The 20,721-nt window shown below is 49.6% G+C and overlaps 3 protein-coding genes across 4 annotated transcripts; 2 read left to right on the top strand and 1 right to left on the bottom strand.

The window, feature by feature from the left end:
- The first annotated feature begins 877 nt into the window (after positions 1-877).
- On the top strand, positions 878-7,107 carry samd1a (sterile alpha motif domain containing 1a). The gene is made up of 7 exons (XM_077010103.1): positions 878-1,389; positions 3,223-3,457; positions 4,269-4,420; positions 5,030-5,093; positions 5,190-5,271; positions 5,677-5,791; positions 6,421-7,107. The coding sequence occupies exons 1-7, from the start codon at positions 1,039-1,041 to the stop codon at positions 6,571-6,573; spliced, it is 1,152 nt and encodes a 383-aa protein (XP_076866218.1). The 5' UTR covers positions 878-1,038; the 3' UTR covers positions 6,574-7,107.
- Positions 7,108-8,016: 909 nt separating this feature from the next.
- tecra (trans-2,3-enoyl-CoA reductase a) lies at positions 8,017-16,534 on the bottom strand. 2 transcript variants are annotated; one of them, XM_077010105.1, is made up of 12 exons: positions 16,393-16,534; positions 13,959-14,350; positions 13,487-13,538; positions 13,343-13,387; positions 13,082-13,185; positions 11,052-11,167; positions 10,709-10,814; positions 9,294-9,366; positions 9,127-9,170; positions 8,977-9,034; positions 8,819-8,907; positions 8,017-8,482 (listed from the first exon to the last, which is right to left on the bottom strand). In XM_077010105.1, the coding sequence occupies exons 2-12, from the start codon at positions 14,124-14,126 to the stop codon at positions 8,309-8,311; spliced, it is 1,029 nt and encodes a 342-aa protein (XP_076866220.1). In that variant the 5' UTR covers positions 14,127-14,350; positions 16,393-16,534; the 3' UTR covers positions 8,017-8,308. The 2 variants fall into 2 exon arrangements, with proteins under 2 accessions (XP_076866220.1, XP_076866221.1); XM_077010106.1 differs by having other exon boundaries at positions 13,959-14,009; positions 16,393-16,488.
- Positions 16,535-17,336: 802 nt separating this feature from the next.
- On the top strand, positions 17,337-20,651 carry dnajb1a (DnaJ heat shock protein family (Hsp40) member B1a). Its single transcript, XM_077010104.1, has 3 exons — positions 17,337-17,946; positions 18,263-18,849; positions 19,249-20,651. The coding sequence occupies exons 1-3, from the start codon at positions 17,736-17,738 to the stop codon at positions 19,480-19,482; spliced, it is 1,032 nt and encodes a 343-aa protein (XP_076866219.1). The 5' UTR covers positions 17,337-17,735; the 3' UTR covers positions 19,483-20,651.
- The last annotated feature ends 70 nt before the right edge of the window (positions 20,652-20,721 follow it).

Genomic DNA, 20,721 nt, shown 5'->3' on the forward strand with positions numbered 1-20,721 from the left:
GTATCTTTGCGAGCGTGTGTATCAAGGGGTGGAGCTGGGTGTAGCCACGCCCTCCTACTCTGAGATGCCTTAGACACGCGGACCCTTCACACTCTGGAACACCTCAGCTAGTCTGTCCGGCTTCCAGCACACATCATCTACAATAGGATCTAATTGTTTTCCAATAACCAAAGAATTTGGGGAAATGCTCAGATGTACCACGTGTGACACTGATCTGACCAAGTATGTAAATAAGTGGTAATCTTGGATTGTTCAGCTGTGGCAGTCACCCTCCCCCCCATCCTCTTGATTCGCTGGTGTCCTCCGTCCCACTGTCTTCTTTTTTTGTCCCTTCGTTCTATTGTCAAGCGACTCATTTGTGTGCATTGGTCCAGGCTTCAAATCACCTTTGTGCACATCCAGTTTCTTACTCTCTTCTATTTGCTTTTTAAAATCATGAAGAAAAAAATTTAATTTACTTTTTTCATATTTTCTAAGTGTATTTTCAATAATGAGAAACTCTTTCCTCCCGACATGGGTATGGTGATGGTGTAGTCTATTGTACCTTTTCGGGAAACAATACTGTATATTCTGCCTTTAACAGTCTTAATTATTTTACCTTCTGGAAAACTTGACGGATACCCGTAAGACACATCAAATATGTTTAAAAAGACAAAAAAGTACACAGAATAATATTTTGCAACATGTATCATTCCAATAAAGTTTTAATTGTTAAAAATACACAAACGTGGGTCCCGTTTGAAATGTAAATAAAAAATTTCTAAAGGTATGTTTAAAACATAAACACTAGTGTTTGTCATAAAGTTTGATACAAGATGGGGTAAGCGAGCGTCATCGCTATTCCACCTTAAATCGCCCTTGTGGCGGCACGCACCATCTCCGTCATTCCACCTTAAGCGCACAATGTGACCAACGCACGCGTACAGTAATGTTTCCGCTCCTCTCAAACGGACTCGGAGCGCGACTTCTACAGGCGGCGTCGCGGCCACGATAACGCTGACGCACCCCGCACACCGTCGACCCGCTCACCCGCCAACCATGTCCGAACCGAGGTACCGCGAATGGATCCTGGAGACCATAGACTCGCTGAGGTCGAGGAAAGCGCGACCGGACCTGGAAAGAATTTGCAGGATGGTTCGGCGGCGGCACGGGTCCGAGCCAGATCGGACCTGTTTGGAACTGGAGAAACTGATACAGGAGCAAACGGTGCTGAAAGTGAACTACAAGGGCTCGATCTCCTATCGGAATGCGGCGAAGGTGCAGAGGGGGAGGCGGAAACTGGAGCGGACAACTGTTAAAGCCGCGGAGAAACACGCTGCGCTCCCCGACCTGAACACCGGCGACAGCGCTCTCGGTCCCGCCGACGAGGACCAGATGGAGGACATGGAAGTAAGTGAGGAGACCTCTGACCCTCAGGAGCACATCGACCGCATGCATAGAACCGAAGTAGTTTAGTTACTGGGCCGGAACAAATGCGGTTGAGCGTTTCTGAAAGTAATGGGGCGGATTAGTGAAACGGTGTCACCCAAAACTGGTGTTGGTGTAAAAAAACGACACCGCAAAAGCAAGTGCACATGAGAAGTGGCGCAGACGGGGAGCGGCACCACCTCGCCTGACCACCTACTAGCGCTAACAACAATGGAGCTTCTCCCCCTTGGGCTGGGCAGCTTCTCAAATACTTTTTTTAAGCACAAGAAAATTTCAGTCCGGCAAACAAATGTTTGCTTGCATTTGATAAGGACATTTTTGTGTGGACGATTGGGTTGATAAAGCCCGAGTGGGTTTTGCACGGTGGGGGTAGCGCGAAAGTCACCAAAACATCACGGATGTGGGGGACTGTCGCATTAGGACACCGTGTGGGAGACGCAGAAATGAAAGGTCAACTAGCACACGGCGCACATTTGCGCTCATATTTCACCAACTCGCACGACCTACGGCGCAATTTGTGCGAATTCAGGGAAAGTGGTGTGTGTGTGTGTGTGTGTGTGTGTGTGTGTGTGTGTGTGTGTGTGTGTGTGTGTGTGTGTGTGTGTGTCGGAGGAAACTAGAGCCTTCGTGCCGGAGCGAAGTGCGAACCAAGTCGGTGCGGCTCACGAACTCGCGGAGGACGTGCAGCCGGGACAGAGTCCCTTATTCCGGTAGGGCAAAAAAACGTAGGGACGATTTAGATATAAACGCTTTTTTTTACACATACGGCGAAAAGAATGAGCGCGTGATCGTTTACGATGTCTATATGGTCACAGGTCACGCGACAGTCAACAACATTGACGTGTGTTGGAAACACTGGTGTGTGTGTGTGTGTGTGTTTTCTGGGTCCCGGTAATGTCGGGCAGCCACGTTCAACGCTAGTTTTCTGAGTCTCGTCGCTCGCGCGGGCAGCGCTGCCTGTGCGCGCGGGGCGGGCTCTCTCGAGCGCCTGTGCGCGCGGGGCGGGCTCCCCCGAGCGCCTCTGCTCGCGCGCCTCAGCTAGGGCTGCTTTCACAAGGACACGCGCACACGCGTCGTGCGGGCGCACCGCGACCGCAGTATATACCCGCCACACTTACGAACACAAGTTCGTAATAATACAGTTAATAATGCGGCGAGCACGCGCCCGAGTTCAGCTTTGACGTCGCCATACGGCGCTGGGTTTCCTCTACATCAGGGTTTCCGCGTGTCCGATCAAAGCGTTAAAAAAATCGCAGTGTAGCTTTCTCCAGTTCGACACGATGGAGTGTGTGGCCTTGAAGGGAACTAGTACGAGTCGGCAATAATTCAGTTTAAGCAGTGCGACACGGTTTATCGCCCCACGGACAGCTGCACGCAGCACACACTGCGTTCATGCATTTGAATGCGTTTCAGGTCTCAACGTTGCGCGCTAATGCGAGTTCTGTCCGCGCTCCACGAGTGCACAGGTCGCCCATATTGACTGCGTGATGCATCCGTGCTTTTGTCGTAAACATCTGCAGTGTTGTAGAATTACGTGTAGAGAAAACAGTTAGTTTCAAAATCAAGGTGACGATTTACGTTTTAATAAAAAAAAATCCATAAAAGTTTTTAAATGCTGCTTTTGAATAGGGAGATAACAAGACTCAGAATGATGGTTCACTGCTGCCTTGCTTCTGACTGGCATACTTTAAAGAAATACTTTTTGTTTTTATTTACTATTACTCATGTTTGTCCAAATAAATGGAGCCTGACTTTTGCTAATTCAGAAATGTTTCACAAACAACCCTTTTTCAGGATGAGCTGTCCACTACAGCCGGTCTGGACAGCAGTATGGATGAAGAGGACGTCAGCCTGGACGCGTCCACCATGCAGAAGACCACCGACTCCGGCGTCAGCATGAGCCCCACCCCAGAAGCCTGCTCAGCCAGCGTCTCTGGGGGCTCCCCCAGCCCCGGACCCCCGGAGCCGGACCTCGATGGCACCCACAGCCTGCCTGAACACATGCGGCCCGCTGTCCAGAAAGACACAGGTATTCACCCGGCTCCCTGTCTGGATGGAGCTGTGTGTGTGTGTGTGTGTGGCACCGCTGTAGCGTGGCGGATCCGTGCTCACCTCGTCCCGTGTGTGTGTGTGTGATCCATGCTCACCTCGTCCCATGTGTGTGTGTGTGATCCATGCGCACCTCGTCCCGTGTGTGTGTGTGTGTGTGTGTGTGTGTGTGTGTGTGTGTGTGTGATCCATGCTCACCTCGTCCCATGTGTGTGCGTGTGTGTGATCCGTGCCCACCTCGTCCCGTGTGTGTGTGTGTGTGTGTGTGTGTGTGATCCATGCTCACCTCGTCCCGTGTGTGTGTGTGATCCGTGCTCACCTCGTCCCGTGTGTGCGCGTGTGTGTGTGTGATCCGTGCCCACCTCGTCCTGTGTGCGTGTGTGTGTGTGATCCGTGCCCACCTCGTCCCGTGTGTGTGTGTGTAATCCGTGCCCACCTCGTCCCGTGTGTGTGTGTGTGTGATCCGTGCCCACCTCGTCCCGTGTGCGTGTGTGTGTGTGTGTGTGTGATTCGTGCCCACCTCGTCCTGTGTGCGTGTGTGTGTGTGATCCGTGCTCACCTCGTCCTGTGTGTGTGTGTGTATGTGTGTGTGTGTGTCATCCGTGCCCACCTTGTCCCGTGTGCGTGCGTGTGTGTGCGTGCGTGTGTGTGTGTGATCCGTGCTCACCTCGTCCCGTGTGCGTGCGTGTGTGTGCGTGATTCGTGCCCACCTCGTCCCGTGTGTGTGTGTGTGTGTGTGTGTGAGATCCGTGCTCACCTCGTCCCGTGTGCGTGTGCCTCCTTCCTCACAGGGTCCCCGGAGCTGGAGCTGGCGTGTCAGCCGGCGGCCATCTGTCCGTCGGTGCAGCGGAGTGCCATGGCGGGGGAGGAGGAGGAGGGGCCGAGGGCGGGGGAGAGCGCGCTCACGCCCGATCAGCTGCTGCCCGAGTGCAGAAGCTCCCCGGTGAGCACGTCCGCATGGCACTTCTCCGCCAGCCGAGGGAGCGGGGATGGGGGTGTAGACCTGGACTAGCGGCTGGAGCGATATATCGTTTGGGGAATTATCACAGTACTGGCGTTCGTAATACTGATGGTGCAGAAGAAGGCGATATGCAAATGAGTCCTCTAACAAATCACAGCTTTTTGATGGTTCCTGTCAGCATCATGACCAATCACAGTGTGCCAGATGAGGCCTCTGTGGGTGTTCAGATGAATTATGGCAATTCGCACAATCCAATATATAAATAATTGTAGCCAAAGTGGGGACTATGTGGGCCTGTATTTAACCAGGTCACACTCAGTATTTACCTCAGTATTTTTCAAACATTAAGATATTATATGATGCATTGCAAGGCATTTCAGGATTTTAGAAGCCACCATTGGGCTGGAATGTTTTCCGACACAGACTTATTACGGCCCAGCTGCTGTAGGTCCCCCTAAAGCACCGTCATACCTGAACCGCCACTAACAACAACAGCAAGAGGACATATTTGGCATTTTCTTAGAATATTAGTTGTGAATGCCCCTGTCATACTCGCTACCGCTTCCTGACTGAGGCTGTTTTCCCACCCAGCACCAGGACGAGGCGGTCGGTTCCGGCCGGGCAGCCCACAAAGGCCCCGCCCCCCCACAGGAGGGTGAGTGATCCGATAGGGCGACCCGCTCACGCCCCGCCTAGACATTGGCCGCCCGTGTCGGCAGGCGGATGCGCTAAACTCCTTCTGCTTTCTCAGGTAAGAAGTGCGGCGAAGGGGAGGAGCTCACCTGCTCCCAAGGAGTCGAACCGGCAAAGAGCGGAGCGGCGGGGGGAGGAGCGTAAGTGGAGCGCTGGAGATCACACTGACGTTAATCCAATCCCAACGGTCTCCCACAGCTGCTTTTCCCACTTTGTTTTTGTGTTTGGGGACTATGCCGGCTTCTTCGTGAACAAAACGCTGTCGTAGCCCTGCGGTGTATTTGAAACTCCTCACACGCGGCTGTAGAAACAGCATCCCAAGTTCTTTACGCTCAGCTCCGAGTACACAAACCTAGAGCATTGTAAACATTGCTAATGCTTCTGCAGGTGTGGTCTTGTGCCAGCGGTTTTATGTCAGGAGAAATGTAGTGGGAAACTGATCGGATCAGAGCTCAACCCGAAGTGCGGTGGGGGGGGTCAGAGGGACGGACGGGGGGTTTTCTTGGACGAGAGGTGTGATGCTGACGTCCATATTTGGTCCACAGCCCACTGAAGGCTGAGGAGATGGCCCAGGACCCACTGCAGTGGAGCGTTGGGGACGTGGTGAGCTACTTCACTGCCGCGGGCTTCCCAGAGCAAGCAGCTGCCTTCAGGACGCAGGTCAGTGTCCCGCAGCTCAGCCTGGGACGTGACATGCCTGGGCATCCACTTTGCGGTTCAAGCTACGGCACTCTTGAGAGTGTCTCGGGTTTTGCGTTACTGTGCCGCTGAAATAGGAAACCACTGTTGTAAATGCATATCGTTTTAAAATAGTCTTTCTGTAAGCTGTAGTGTCTTGGCCAAATTACCTTTGGAGTTTGTATTGGTTGGTATTGGCGAGCCTTTACTCATATTGCCTTTCAGTCCACTGGGAAAAATGTTTGGACACCTCTGGCCTACTTAGTAATTTAGCCAGCAGAGGGCAGCAGGTATACATACAAAAAATATTTTTGAAACAGGTAGGTTAAAAATCTACAGGTTTCATTTTTCTATTACAAATGTTTTGGTGTTTACAAGCTATTAATTAGATATATTAGATCGTCTTTGAGGAAGAGACGCTTATGTACTTTATGAAGGTTATAGAACAGTGTTTCAGTGGACTACACGCAGCAGTTGTTGTGTTTTAGTGGAGGATCTCCAGTGGTGTCATTTTGAAAGATCTTTATTAATAGTTCTTTTCCTGACAGTCTGTCCTAGTCTGTCTGAGCACACGTTGTCACCAGCAGCTTCCTCCATCTGACCATCCACAGGAGATCGACGGGAAGTCCCTCCTCCTGATGCAGCGCAGCGACGTGCTGACAGGCCTGTCAATCAGACTCGGCCCCGCCCTCAAGATCTACGAGCACCATGTCAAAGTGCTTCAGAGGAGCCACTTCCAGGAAGACGCCGACGTCTTCTCCTAGCCACGCCCCCATCTGCTTCCCAAGGCAGACTGAAACCACACCCAGTATGAAGGGGCGGGTGGGGGGTGTTTGTCCTCCGACACAGGGCAGAGAAAGGACTCACTATGCTCTCAATCTCACCCCTCTCCCCCAGGCTGAATGACCTCCTCACTGCAGGTTACCGTTTACCCCTGACCCCCCCACCCCCCCAACTTCCCTGATCCTCCATCTCAGATGGCAGGTGACACCACCCAGCTGTGGAGTGGTGATACCATGTTTGTGTGTGTGTGTGTGTGTGGGGGGGGGGGGGGGGGGGGTTCTTTTGTTCATTTTTTTAAGTGGGGTTGAGGCAGGGGGGGGGGGGGTCAGAGTTTTTTCCTCCAACAGTATTGCTTTTCTTTTGACTTACAGTATCTCAGTAATATATTTTGTTTGTGAAATTCTATAGAGTTTCCCCCATTGATTTTAATATGTACAGCAGTGGGGTGTTTGTCCCTGTTTAAACGGGAATGTCAAGTTAGGAAATAAAATTCAGAAAGCTTTCAGAAAGCGTCACATTCTGCTCCATTTGTGTTTTTAAATGTCTCCTGAATACGATAACAAACCTTCAACCATCTTACAGCCACGATAAATGGAAGATTCCCCGTTATTTCACAGGCCTAAGAATCAGAAGAGGGCAAAGTTCTTCCTGTAGTCTGGATGTTCTAGCTGATGACGTGATGGCAGTGTGTTAGGCCTGACTTATGGTCCAGACACTGTTTATGGACAAACAGTTCATCACGTTAAACACGGTTACGGCCAGACACGTATTTGGCAAGGGTTGTTACGAAGGAAGACTCGTGAGGAAGAGAGTGTGTTATTGTGTGTGAGTGAGGTTTGGTTATTCTTTCCTTTAAAAATGCTACAAATAATGTTTCTCCAGACCCAGGCTGCTGCACAAAGGTGTTTGTCCATCACAGGGACGTTTCCGTTTCCCCCTTCTGCACTATGGGACATAATGTGATGATGCACTTGATATGTTGCTGAATTCCCTCAGAAGAACCTCCCAGGCGTGTCTGTTTCCGACACAACCTGAAATGGCTCACGTCCCGCAGTGCAACTAGACAACTAGTATTAAGTTTCCCAGAACTGAGACATCTACAGACATCGTGCAATAAATCGTTGCAATAAATTACAAGTCGTCAGGAAGACGGTGAAGGTTTGGAAGAATGAGCTAAACGACTAGAGCGAAAGTCTCGACTCGGATCAACACAAGATTCTAATCGCTACGTCGGCGCAGTCGGACGAGCAGTGATGTCATCGCACAGACCACACTTTTGTAAATCTATCTCTGAAGGCGCCTATTTAATTAAACACATAACTCAAACGGAGTTGTCATCACACGCCGATTGGCACATTCCGGGTAAACATCCAGCGCTGTTTCTCTGCTCTTCAGAGATCGTCATCAGCAGTCACACTCATCCGTGGGCTTTGTTCTTAATCGTGTAAGAATATATATTTTGATGTAACACTGACACCATGACAGTGTAATGTGTTTACCTATGCAGGACTGTATAGGGAAAACTGTATGTTGGTCTGATAAATTGTCAACACAGCCATGAATGGTAATCACAGTTGCATGCGTTACATTTTTCAGATTAGAAACATCACGATTAACGTCCTTTGTGCCCATAAATATCAGTGTTCAGGGAACTCATTCTGAATTGGCAGCATTAGTTTTTCGGGGCCCAGTACTCCTCTGTGTGTGTGTGTGTGGCTACAGGACAAAAGGCAGGATAGGTGAGCGTAGGGATGGGTACTCCTTAAACTCCTTCAGGTAGTTGCGGTGTTTGCCTCTGGCCCACACGGTCATCTGCACGAAGCCGATAGCGGTGAACGCGGCCACTGGTATGCACTGAGTCATCACGGTGAACCCCAGCCAGGAGCCAACCTGCAGGGGGCAGTACAGCACACAGGCACGTGGACTGAACACAGTAGAGTGGGGAACGTCGACAATGTACAGTGATGACCAGCAGAGGGCAGCAGTGCAGTGAAATGAGTTAGGCTTGGGCGGTAAACCACGGTGTTGGGAGGGCCACAGCATACCTGACACAGATCTCATTAGCCTGGTAATGGCTAATAGCTTCACCTGGCAATATTAAAGTTAAACTTATACTGTGGCCCTCCAGGATGAAATTAGAATATAGTAGAATATATAGAGATTAGAATATAGTATAAATGTATAGTACAGAATGTGATGCTTGAGCCAGGAATTAATTCGTCTTACCTCGTATGTGTAATTTGGGCATGAAACTACCGCAAAGATCCAGGTGAAAGGATTCTTAGTCGGATATGGAATCTTCTTCGTCTTGGAACCTTGGATGCAAAGCGTCCGGTGAGATTTTTGTTTACGGCACTCGCCTGCGCGTGTTAAATGAAACGTACCAGGTGGTCTGAGACTGCGTAGAGTGACGTGGATTGAGAAGTTTCCCAGCTGGCAAATCTACAGAGATGAGAAATCAGAGAAACCCATGAAGGAAGCGAGCGGAGGGCCTGGTGGGTAAGACGGAGCGTGAGGGCTCACGAGACGCTCACCAGAAACACCACCAGCGCTGTTTTCACCTGCTGCTCCCCATAATCTATAAACACACAGACAGATCGGCTTGGTTTGCGCGGCCGCACTGCAGAACGCACATCTGGGGGAAACTCCGGCTGCAACAGCACGGGCTGGAGATCTTAAATGTGCGGGACTCGGTACTTACATGGCGGGGTGTAGAGCGGGTGGTTTATGTAATAGGCCATCCATGCCGCAAAGCACCAATAATACAAACAGTTCTGAAAAAGAAACAGAAGTTAGGACATTCGTTGGTCCTTTGGCCCCCGGGGGTATATGGTTTTGAGACACACATTTGATTTTGTCATAGGATTATTTAAAATTGGACCAGAATCTCTATAGTGTGACTTTTTAGCAAACCAGCTTTCTGGGTTATGGGATTTATTAAGCCTGTGTTAATTGAATGATAAATGAAAGCATTTTTTGTAAGTAGCAAGGTTTTTTTTTAATTAACACTGCCATGTCAGAAATATTCATTTCCTGTATAATATTGCTGATTTTAGAGCTTCATCCTAGTCTGTACAATGTAAAGTTGAGTTAAAACATGAGTGACCCATAGGGAACGCAACAGTGACCCTTAATTAACTTCAGCTGTGTTGTGTTTATATAAACACCACCAGAGACATGTTCGTGTTGTAACCATGGTGATGACACACAATGGGCAGTGGGGCATGTGAAGACTTTCAAGACCTTGGACACCACCTTGGACATTCCTGGAGACACCATTGGGAACATCGTATGGGAGTCAGAAGCTTCTGGCTCAGGGGCCAACGTGTCTGGCCGTGGGAGAAAGGTCAGAATTTTGCCAAGAGCCCTTAGCTATCTCATCGGGACAATGAAGAAGAACCTGATAGCCTGATAGAAGACTGGGACCAATGTGGCGGTGCCAAGCGTAACTTCATGGCCAGACTCCACAGTGCTCACCACACAGCCATAATGATCCTGCCACAGGATACAGCAGCAAGGAAGAACTTCCTGAGCGCAACTGAGGAGGACGAGTTGGGAAGATCCTGGCCGCCTGGACTGTTTGACGGCTTTCGTGCATTCCCAGAAATACTATGTCATTGTGAGGAATGTTATGAAGACCTTGAACCCTGATGATAACTGGACTCTCCAGCACGACGATGATCCTAAGCACACTACCAGTTCAGGGGAAACTTGGTTAATTCCACTGTAAAGTCTCCAGATGTAAATCCCATAGAAGATCTTGTAGCACTGATGCTTCAAACCTCAGTGAGATGGAAGCTTCTGCATGAGAAGAATGTCCGAAGATTCCACGAGGTTCCATTTTCCAAGATTCCATTTCTGAAGCTTGTCAGCACGAACCAACATCTCTTAGTAGAGGTTAACAAGGCAAAAATGTTTTACAGCAAGTACTGAGACTCTGGGTGGGATAATGAGGAACCTGAACACATGATGTCATGGTACATCAGCAAATATTATTCTTTTGTTTACTGAGACATAATGTAAATTTCTTTTCAATTCTACACACCATAACATAATCCGTTTGAAGGTGAAGGGGACTGAATGCAGACAGACAACTGCATGCAGTTGTTGTGTCACCTTGAATATGTTGCGTAGCGGCATGGTGGCATGGGAGAAACGATGCACGAACAGAGTTTCCAAGATCCTCTTCACGTAATGGAAGGAGTGACACAGGCACGCTATGCTGGAGGCAACAGAGAGAGGTGTTAGCGCCCCCCCCCTCCCCGAGGAGCCCCGGGACAGGGCTGTGTGCTGCAGGACAGTGGCATTTCCTGGCCCGGAGCCCCTCGTGTCCGTCGGCACTACGGACTAAAGGTGACGGGGAGAAGGGTGCACAGCAGGACAGGGAACAGGGTGGAGGAGTGAGGGTGGGGTGGGGTGGGGGTAACTTTGGGGGGAGGGGTGTCGACATGGTACTCACTGCACAACCAAGTGCTTGCTGGTGGTGAAGTCGTACTTGGGGCTGTATATGAAGGGGAGACGGAAATAGAACATCAGGTAGATGAGGAGAGGCCCAATGCACTCGACCAGGAACACCTGGGGAGAGAGAGAGGGATAGAGAGAGAGGGGGAGGGAGAGAGAGAGAGAGAGAGAGAGAGAGAGAGAGAGAGAGAGAGAGGGGGAGGGAGGGAGAGAGAGAGAGAGAGAGAAAGAGACGATCGTGCTGAGATGTCAAAAGCTTGCTGGCACTAACTTGTCATAGAGATCTGATTCCCAAATAGGAACAACTGTGGCCTGTATGTCACTACGACACTGTCACTGAACTCCACTGGTGCCTACAGGAGTATACAGGAGCACGCAGGAGCATACTGGTGCCTACAGGAGTATACAGGAGCACGCAGGAGCATACAGGAGCATACAGGAGCATACAGGAGTATACAGGAGCACGAAGGAGCATACAGGAGTATACAGGAGCATACAGGAGTATACAGGAGCATACAGGAGTATACAGGAGCACGCAGGAGCATACAGGAGCATACAGGAGTATACAGGAGCACGCTGAACCCTGCAGTGAGCACTTCACCAGCAGACTGGAGCCTCCGGCAAACCTCAGAGCAGCCAGAGACAGGGAGGCTTAGGACACAGGGGTCTGCAGGACACTGGGGTCTACTGGACACTGGGGTCTGCAGGACACTGGGGTCTACTGGACACTGGGGTCTGCAGGACACTGAGGTTTACTGGACACTGAGGTCTACTGGACACTGGGGTCTGCAGGACACTGGGGTCTGCAGGACACTGAGGTCTACTGGACACTGAGGTCTACTGGACACTGGGGTCTGCTAGACACTGGGGTCTGCAGGACACTGGGGTCTACTGGACACTGGGGTCTGCAGGACACTGAGGTCTACTGGACACTGGGATCTACTGGACATTGAGGTCAACTGGACACTGAGGTCTGCGGGACACTGGGGTCTGCGGGACACTGGGGTTTGCAGAACACTGGGGTTTGCAGGACACTGAGGTTTGCGGGACACTGGGGTCTGCGGGACACTGGGATCTGCGGGACACTGGGGTCTAATGGACACTGGGGTCTGCAGGACACTGGGGTCTACTGGACACTGGGGTCTGCAGGACAATGGGGTCTGCAGGACACTGGGGTCTACTGGACACTGGGGTCTGCAGGACACTGGGGTCTGCAGGACACTGAGGTCTACTGGACACTGAGGTCTACTGGACACTGGGATCTACTGGACATTGGGGTCTACTGGACATTGGGGTCTGTAGGACACTGGGGTCTGTAGGACACTGGGGTTTGCAGGACACTGGGGTCTGCAGGACACTGGGATCTGCGGGACACTGGGATCTGCGGGACACTGGGGCTTGCAGAACACTGGGGTTTGCAGGACACTGAGGTTTGCAGGACACTGGTGTCTGCGGGACACTGGGGTCTGCGGGACACTGGGATCTGCGGGACACTGGGGTTTGCAGAACACTGGGGTCTGTGGGACACTGGGGTCTGTGGGACACTGGGGTTTGCAGGACACTGGGGTCTACTGGACACTGGGGTCTGCTGGACACTGGGGTCTGCTAGACACTGGGGTCTGCAGGATCCCCCCCCTCTCCATGCGCTTGGAGATTCAGGGAGGTTGCAGGAAGTTGAACAGGAGGTCAGAAGGATCAACACCTAGATGGGAAACTGGCCAGTGGGATTAGATGTACTGAGAAAGAGGATAGGGTGCTGGAAAGGTGAGAAAACCAAACCAGAGGACAGAAAAGGTGCGTTTGTGTGTGTGTGTGTGTGTTCTGTATAAACTCACATAATCTCCCTTATACATGATGTGAGCTGCTTGCTTGTTTGTGGGGTTTCCATCACTCAACAACAAGGATTGGCTGAAGAAACATGTAAACATGTGTGTGTGTGTGTGTGTGTGTGTGTGTGTGTGTGTGTGTGTGTGTGTGTGTGTGTGTGTGTGTGTGTGTGTGTGTGTGTGTGTGAGATGCTGCACTCACAGTTCCCCAGCTGATTTGCGCCCCCAGGTCCCTGAAGTAGAAGGTTGCTGTAGTTCCCACAGGAAGTTGCTGGAGAACTTCTTCATCCTTCAACGGCCGCCCCTCTGTCAACGGCACACAGTACACACACAGCGCGGGTCAACACACACAGCGCGGGTCAACCCTCACGCCCTCCCCCTTTCCTCCGCCACTCCGAGCTCTTTAAGACGGCCCGGCGGGGGTATGTTCGCAAGCAGGGCCCATGAAACGTGATCCACTCACTCGGTTCCAGGCACAACGACTGTCTGGCGGGATACCATCGCGGATCTGGAGGAACGGAGCAGACAGGGATTTGAACAAGGATAACGGCAGCGTCAGGCTGCCAGCACCTTCATGCCGGTACAAAAGGTGTTGAGTGAAACTTACTTGATCTGTGGAACATGGACTTTATGTCCACAATAGTGGCAGACGGCTCTACCTAGACGGGGAGACGGAGACACTAGTGGCTTAGAACACAAGTGCTTTAGATTTATGTTTCAATTTATGTTTGTCTAAATAAGCAACCCCAGCATTACTTTGGAAACTGTTAGTCCTTTTATGCATGTGGCAAAAGACACAGCGAAACGCACCACCAAACACCACCAAACGCACCACCAAACACACCACCAAACAAACCAACAAACAAACCACCAAACACACCACCAAACACACCACCAAGCCACAAAGTGCTGGGTTGCAGACGTTTATGTGATTAAAGCAGACAAACACACAGGTTTTAAGGTAAAATATGAGACTCATAAAACGTGCACAAGGGTCAGAATAAATGAACCATTGCAGTCATTTGGGAGATCACATGCAGGGCAAACAGCCGGGGCGCGTGCGTCTCCTCCCACGCTACCTTGTCCAGAAGGAGCAGCTTCTCCTTGGTCCTGGCGTCCAGGATCTCCACCTCGAAGTAGACAATGCGTTTAGCCTTTTTGGGCTGTTTGGGTCTGGGTTTGGTGGAGACGGGCGCCGGAGCCGTCTCCACCTTGGCCCCTTTGGCTTCTAAAGCTAAAATATCCATTACTGCTCCTCAGAACGCCGCTCCCGAACCTCTCACTGCGGAGCGTGGGCAGTGTAACCCAGGAGCTTGCCACAAACAGATCTCCGTGTCCTGGAGTGGGATAAGGGTTTCGGATGCCTCTAGCACGCCTCTCTGTGACACCAGCGCCGTCCACCTGTTTCACAGCAGGCAGCTCCGCCTGGTTTTCTTGTTACAGCTCTCCCGTTTGAGGCCAACAGCGCCCCCTTTCAGCCGGGGAGGAAGAGGAAGGACGCAGAGTGAATGTCTGAGGTGGGGGCGTGTTTGGACAAACCTCCGGCCACAGGACGGTCCTGGAAACGACTTTTGTGCAAAGCTATGCGTTGTGTCATGCGGAATTGCTAGAAATGCATTTAGTTATATTGTGAAATGGAAAATGTCACCAAGCCGCTCGCACTTTGCTGTGGGTGGGGGGATGGGGGGGGGGGGGGGGTTGTTTGGAGGGTCTCACTCTCTACAGCATCTCTGGGACCTCCCTAAAAAACCTTGGGAAGGCGAAACCTGAGAGGCCAAAGTCATAATCCATGATACGCCTCTCACCAGGCTAAATATACCGCCTCGTGGCTCCGTAGGTCAACCCAGTGACCGTACACACCTCGGACCGGTTCAGTAGAAGGCCTGATGCTCCCGAATCACTGCAGATATTTTGGGTTTAAGCCGTTAAAGATCTGAGGAGCCTCCAGAACCAGCCCAGAACCGTCCTTCCTCATTCCTCCTGCAGATGGCGCTCAATCCCCCGCCACAACGCTGCGTTGATATTTAAGGCACGGCGGCCTTGTTTGCTTCTACATTTGCAGGGACAGTTTAGGGAGACACTGGCAGAGATGGGCGATTTCTGCTGTGGATATATTCAAGTATGAATGCCTTCAGAAATATGACATGTCAAAGCAATGGGCTGCCAATACAAGTTACCAGGCTGATTATACTACTGATTATATTATAATTAATTAATAAATGTAACTGGCAATCTTTTAATATCAAATTTTACATTTTCTGATGATGTTTCTGATGCATGGCAATACTGCATTATAGTTCATTTTTCTCTTCTGAATTTTCTTTTGCCCATACATGCTTTATCATGTGTATTTCATTCTAAAGAAAAGGGAGATTGGTAATGGATAACCTGGTGTAGTAAGAGTAGTAAGCCTTTGAAATGTTGCATTCCTTGACCTGTTACTGTGGTCTGCTGGTTGCTAGAGTCCTGCCTATCTGTGTAGGGGTCAGCTGCAGAGTTTAGTGTTCAGCTTGAATCACTGGCAAGCTGTTCCTTATTAATTACACCGTCACTAACTTGCGGAACATCTGCGGCTGGATATCTGGGCACAGTGCTGCCCCCTAGAGTTTATCCAGGGCCATGGTAACAGTTTTAAACTTGGCATTCTGCTAACATGCTGCTTCTCAGAATGGTTTCTCAAAATACCGTATAAATCTCCTTTATAGATGTCAGTCTTGAGAGGATAAAACGAACAGATAGGTAAAGAGGCTCTGAGTAATCTAGATTATTTAGAGAGGACATTTACATCAGCTGTCAGCCGGCCTCAAATAATCTGTGATTGTACAGAAGCATAGATAGGCTCAGTCACATTTGCTTCTAAATTTAAAGTGAAGTCACACAGTATCATTTAGACTTAATAATCAGTCTTTGGATGACTTGAGGGTGAGACAGGAGGGCTGAATTATGCACAAGTCAAGTATCCACTTTAGGTTTTTATCAGTGTTAAACTCCTGCTAATCCCAGATTTTCTTCTGGTGACTGGTGGAACATTTATTATATACACTACAGAGTATTAAAACATTGAGGTTCTGGAGTCCTTAAAGTACTTCATGAACTCTTATCCACTCAGTCCGTTTGAAAGGTTCACTAATGGTAGGGTGACCATATTTTAATTTGAGAAAACCAGGACACCTTGGAGGGGGGTGGGGGGTGGAGGTGATGCACTCACTTAACATAGGCCCACGCAGTCCTACAATAACATCATATTTACAGTTGGTTTAGTAAAACTGCTTTTCTGTAAAAGTCTCCAACAGAAACTCCAATAACAAATAACAGTCCAATGAAGGTCATTTAAAACCAGGACATTTCCTCACTTAAAAAAAAACCCGGGACGCCCAGGACGTGAAATACGGATGTTTGGTCACCCTAATTAATGGTTCACTAGTATCTCATTCACACATGTAAGTGAATGTATAAAGGCTGGTCTAGGAGTAAAAGTCCCCACACCCTAATGAAGGGAGCCAAGCACCTTACCTCACACTGTCTCATTGTCTTCTCAGACCAGTGTGTCCATAAGTGTTCAGTCTGTGTCTCTTGGAAGTGCTGTGTCTAGCAGGAGCCTGGATGTGTTTGGTTAACCTCTGATGCACAGTTTCAGAGTGGCTGTGGTCTGCTGACTGTGCATCAGGGAACTAAGCTTAGAACTCTATTTGTATACCCCCAGCTGTGTAGATATTATATAAAACAAGTGTTGACTAATGTACCTGTCATCAGAGCACGTCAAGAAAAACCCCACTCTGTATTTTAAACATCATTTGCCATGAACAGGGATTATTTCAAGACCAAAATTCACAGACCAACTGTGAATATGTGCGCCTTCTTCGAACCCAAGACACAAGGAAAGCACCAGAAGCTTTGGTGATAAAAGAACTGGATAGTCCTTGATTTGTGTGTTTGTTTGTACGTTTTGTACGTTTATTAGCAGCAAATTTAGAACGTTTGACATTATATTTCACAGTTCGTGCTGGTTCACTGGTAGGCTGCTGTCTTATTGCACCCTAGAGTTGGGGTTCTACTCATGGGATTAGTAACTCTCCCTAGCAGGACAATGAAACGTTTGTCAAAATGTCCAGCTGGTCATGTTTGACTTCTGCAGGTTACCCAACACTGTCATAACAACAGTGTGACTGGAATACACACTGAAAAAAAAGTCTATTTCATCCTATTTTGTTTTGTTTTGTTTTTCAATCGTTTTTTTCATAATAATGCGTGATAACTACTCATGACCAATACATTCAACACATCTGGCATTAACACACAGCGTGTATTTTCCTATAGAAATAACGTTCTCTATAAATGCCATGCTGTGAAGGCCTTTGTAAATACAGTTACACAACGCTAGACCTTACTCCCAATCAGTAGGGGGCGCTGTGTGCGCACAGACGCAACACTCGGTGAGAAACTCTGACGAGGAAAAGCGCCGTGCTTCTCGAACTTTCTGTGGGCTTTGGGAGGTTGAGCAGCCCGTCAGATATGCGGCACGGCCGGTCAGTCCGTCGGTCGGTCCGCCCAAAGTTGACCGTCTAGCGCTCGCAGGACGCGGTCGAGCGTTTCAGTGATGCGGCGGTGTCCGTTCGTGACGAATTAGACGGATTCGGGTAAATTGGGAACTCGGAGTTTGTGGTAAATCCACACACAGACCGGTGATAGTTGAATATTCCTGAGGGAATACGCCACACAGCTAACGCCACCAGCAGCGCTACACGGTTTAACCCGCACATACAACCTCGAGATGGAGGCGAGCGCCGCTTAAACACAGCAGCGACCTCTCACACACCCAGGGGCGGGCGTCTGGCCGGCTCGTAGCCGCGTTAGTGATGGGTAAGGACTACTACCGGGTGCTGGGCTTACAGAAGGGCGCCTCCGAGGACGAGGTGAAGAAGGCGTACAGGAGGCAGGCGCTGCGGTACCACCCGGACAAGAATAAGTCCCCGGGGGCCGAGGACAAGTTCAAGGAGATCGCCGAGGCCTACGACGTCCTGAGCGACGCCAAGAAGAAGGACGTGTACGACCGGTACGGTGAAGACGGTGAGTAGCTGATATTACTGCCCCGTAACCTCCTCGGGTGGCACTGCGTTCAGTCTTCAACAGGCTGCGAGAACTTTTCTGGCTTGTTTTGGGCCTTTGTGGTGGTACGTGGAGATTTCTCGGGGCTGTGTGACCTCGTACCATGTCGTATGGTCCATTCAGCACATGAGGAATGACCACACACCTCAATGACACTTGAGCGAGTTGACGGGGTGTGGCAGAGGTCCACTCCTGACAACTGCTTGAGTTGTGATCGGCTGCCTTACCTAGCTGTGCGCTGCTGTGAAGAAATTATAACTTTGTTTTCTTCTTCTAGGGCTTAAAGGCCACTGTGGAGGTGGAGCCGCCAATGGCCCCAGCTACACGTTCCACGGAGACCCGCACGCCATGTTTGCAGAGTTTTTTGGTGGCCGCAGTCCGTTTGATCAGTTCTTCTCCCATGGTGGCGATGACGATATGGACATTGATGACCCCTTTTCTGCTTTTGGTATGGGTGGCATGGGCGGTATGGGTGGCATGGGTGGTATGGGCTTTCCCAGGACCTTCAAGTCTCGCGTCGGGGCCCCTCATGGCAGCCGAGAGAAAAAGAAGGACCCGCCGGTCATCCACGAGCTCAGGGTGAGCTTGGAGGAGGTCTTCTCCGGCTGCACCAAGAAAATGAAGATCTCTCGCAAGCGGCTCAACACCGATGGCTGCTCGGTTCGCACGGAGGACAAGATCCTGACGGTGGAGATCAAGAGAGGCTGGAAGGAGGGGACCAAGATCACGTTCCCCAAAGAGGGAGACGAGACGCCCACCAACATCCCCGCCGACATCGTGTTCGTTGTCAAAGACAAGACGCATGCTGTGTTTCGTAGGGATGGGTGTGATATCATCTACCCCGCTAGGATATCCCTCAGAGATGTGAGTGTCTGTTGTCCGAACTGGATTTGGTTACACTAAACACCATTTCACCTCATTAGATTCTGCGTAAAAGTACTTAGCACCATCCGTTTATCAAAGGTTGTCAATTCACCCAAATGATAAAAACGATGTAAATTTGCATACTCTGAATTGTTGTCAGTCTCGGTTCCAATCAGCTTTAGTTCTGAAATGCCTTAAAAATTACATTTATTATTAAGTACATTCTGCAGTTAATCCTGTAATAACACCTTTTCAGTGCTCAAATCACAAGAAACGTTTCTGAAATAGTTTGCCTCCCTTTGAAACGCTGCCCCCTACTACTTATTCCAGTGCAGTGATGCAAAAGGATCAGCTGATTAGATTTACATTTAATATTTCTGTACCCCCCTCCAATCTTAGGCGCTGTGTGGCTGCTCAGTCAGCGCCCCCACGCTGGACGGCAGGTCCATCACCGTGACGTCGCGCGACGTCATCAAGCCCGGGATGAAGAAGAGGATTGTGGGTGAGGGCCTGCCCCTGTCCAAATGTCCAGACAAGAGAGGGGACATGGTGCTGGAGTTTGTGGTGAAGTTTCCAGACAAACTGTGTCCAAGCACTCGTGACGCCCTCCTGCAGATCCTCCCCCCCCAGTGACACACCACTGCTTCAGCACACACTAACATTGACTACAGTTGGAATGAAGTGTATGGAACACCCCCCACCCCAAACCTCCCCCGATTTTATTTACATTTTTTATACCAGTTCCATGATATTAATGTAGGAACCTGTTAGCTGTGACCAGTGCACTTTTCACATCACTGTGAGACCCTTTCAGAAGTTCAGCAGTGACAGGACACTAGGGTGTGGCGAGTGTCCGGAGTGTGTGATACCTCATGGCACAGAACTGGTGCGGCTGCTTTCTAGTCTGTCCCCCCACTCCAGGTCCTGTGAGATTAGGAACAGTAATGAGAGGTTTTTTTAAAAACTCTGTTTACAACTTATTTATGTTTGACACAGATGGACTAAAAATCAGGAATATATTTTTTCCGTGCTCATAAAGAACGCTAGTGGCCATCCGTTCTGGGCGGGTGTGACCCGGCTGTGGAGCGATCTCACTGGAAAGGCAGGAGTTCTGTTGCGTGTACTCGGTCCCGTCGAATGATGAATTCCAGTAGGAGTCTTTTGGTCTTTTATTCCTTGTGCTTCCACAGTTGCCCTTTGTGTTGTGGGCCTGTGCAGATAGCATGGCTCAGGTGGTGTGAAACATGTCTGAATGTAGCGTTTACCTGTGTGTCATGCACCCACCCACTGGGCTCCTGGTCATTCTTATTTTTCCCTTCAAATTCGTGTTGTACATTAGCAGATCATGGCTGAACTCATTTTGGGTGCTCAAGTTTAACATGAGTTTATAATAATGGCAAATGTTTTCCTGTTGAGTGAAAACAAACCTGGAATTTATTTTTTTAAGACAACCTACACATGAGGCTACAGTGAACTGGGCTAAAAGATTATGGACAAATACGTGAATGAACTCTAAAGGAGCGTTCTCACAAGTACTGTGGTTTGTAACAGTGATGTATTTCTGATTGTCCCCTTTCATATGTCGTATGCATAACTATTTTACAAGATTTTAATTATTTGTGCTAAATGTTTTGTCCACTGCATGTGTATGGGAGAAAAGACTGAGTGTATAATTCATATCAGAGTTTCTGCAAGAATTAAAGGGTTCATAGATAGGAAAACTCAGATTCTGCTGTTTCCAAAAAGTTGTAAGACATCTGTGGTATTTCTGTTACAAGCCACATACATTGTTTTCAGTGCTATAGTGTTTCCGTGTTTTTCTTGTGACTGTCAAAGAATCAATCGTATGCATAAATTATTCCGGTATGACAA

The sequence above is a fragment of the Brachyhypopomus gauderio genome, chromosome 6 (assembly GCF_052324685.1).
Source record: "Brachyhypopomus gauderio isolate BG-103 chromosome 6, BGAUD_0.2, whole genome shotgun sequence".
NCBI lineage: Eukaryota > Metazoa > Chordata > Actinopteri > Gymnotiformes > Hypopomidae > Brachyhypopomus > Brachyhypopomus gauderio.

Excerpts from the sequence above, each read along its gene's own strand:
- samd1a (XM_077010103.1), top strand. The coding sequence starts at position 1,039 with ATGTCCGAACCGAGGTACCGCGAATGGATCCTGGAGACCATAGACTCG. Across the intron at positions 1,390-3,222 it reads ACCAGATGGAGGACATGGAA|GATGAGCTGTCCACTACAGC; the intron begins GTAAGTGAGGAG and ends ACCCTTTTTCAG. Across the intron at positions 5,094-5,189 it reads CCCCGCCCCCCCACAGGAGG|GTAAGAAGTGCGGCGAAGGG; the intron begins GTGAGTGATCCG and ends CTGCTTTCTCAG.
- tecra (XM_077010105.1), bottom strand. The coding sequence starts at position 14,126 with ATGGATATTTTAGCTTTAGAAGCCAAAGGGGCCAAGGTGGAGACGGCT. Across the intron at positions 13,186-13,342 it reads GTCGTTGTGCCTGGAACCGA|AGGGGCGGCCGTTGAAGGAT; the intron begins GTGAGTGGATCA and ends TGCCGTTGACAG. Across the intron at positions 11,168-13,081 it reads CGCAAATCAGCTGGGGAACT|GTGTTCCTGGTCGAGTGCAT; the intron begins GTGAGTGCAGCA and ends CTCTCTCCCCAG.
- dnajb1a (XM_077010104.1), top strand. The coding sequence starts at position 17,736 with ATGGGTAAGGACTACTACCGGGTGCTGGGCTTACAGAAGGGCGCCTCC. Across the intron at positions 17,947-18,262 it reads CGACCGGTACGGTGAAGACG|GGCTTAAAGGCCACTGTGGA; the intron begins GTGAGTAGCTGA and ends TTCTTCTTCTAG. Across the intron at positions 18,850-19,248 it reads CTAGGATATCCCTCAGAGAT|GCGCTGTGTGGCTGCTCAGT; the intron begins GTGAGTGTCTGT and ends CTCCAATCTTAG.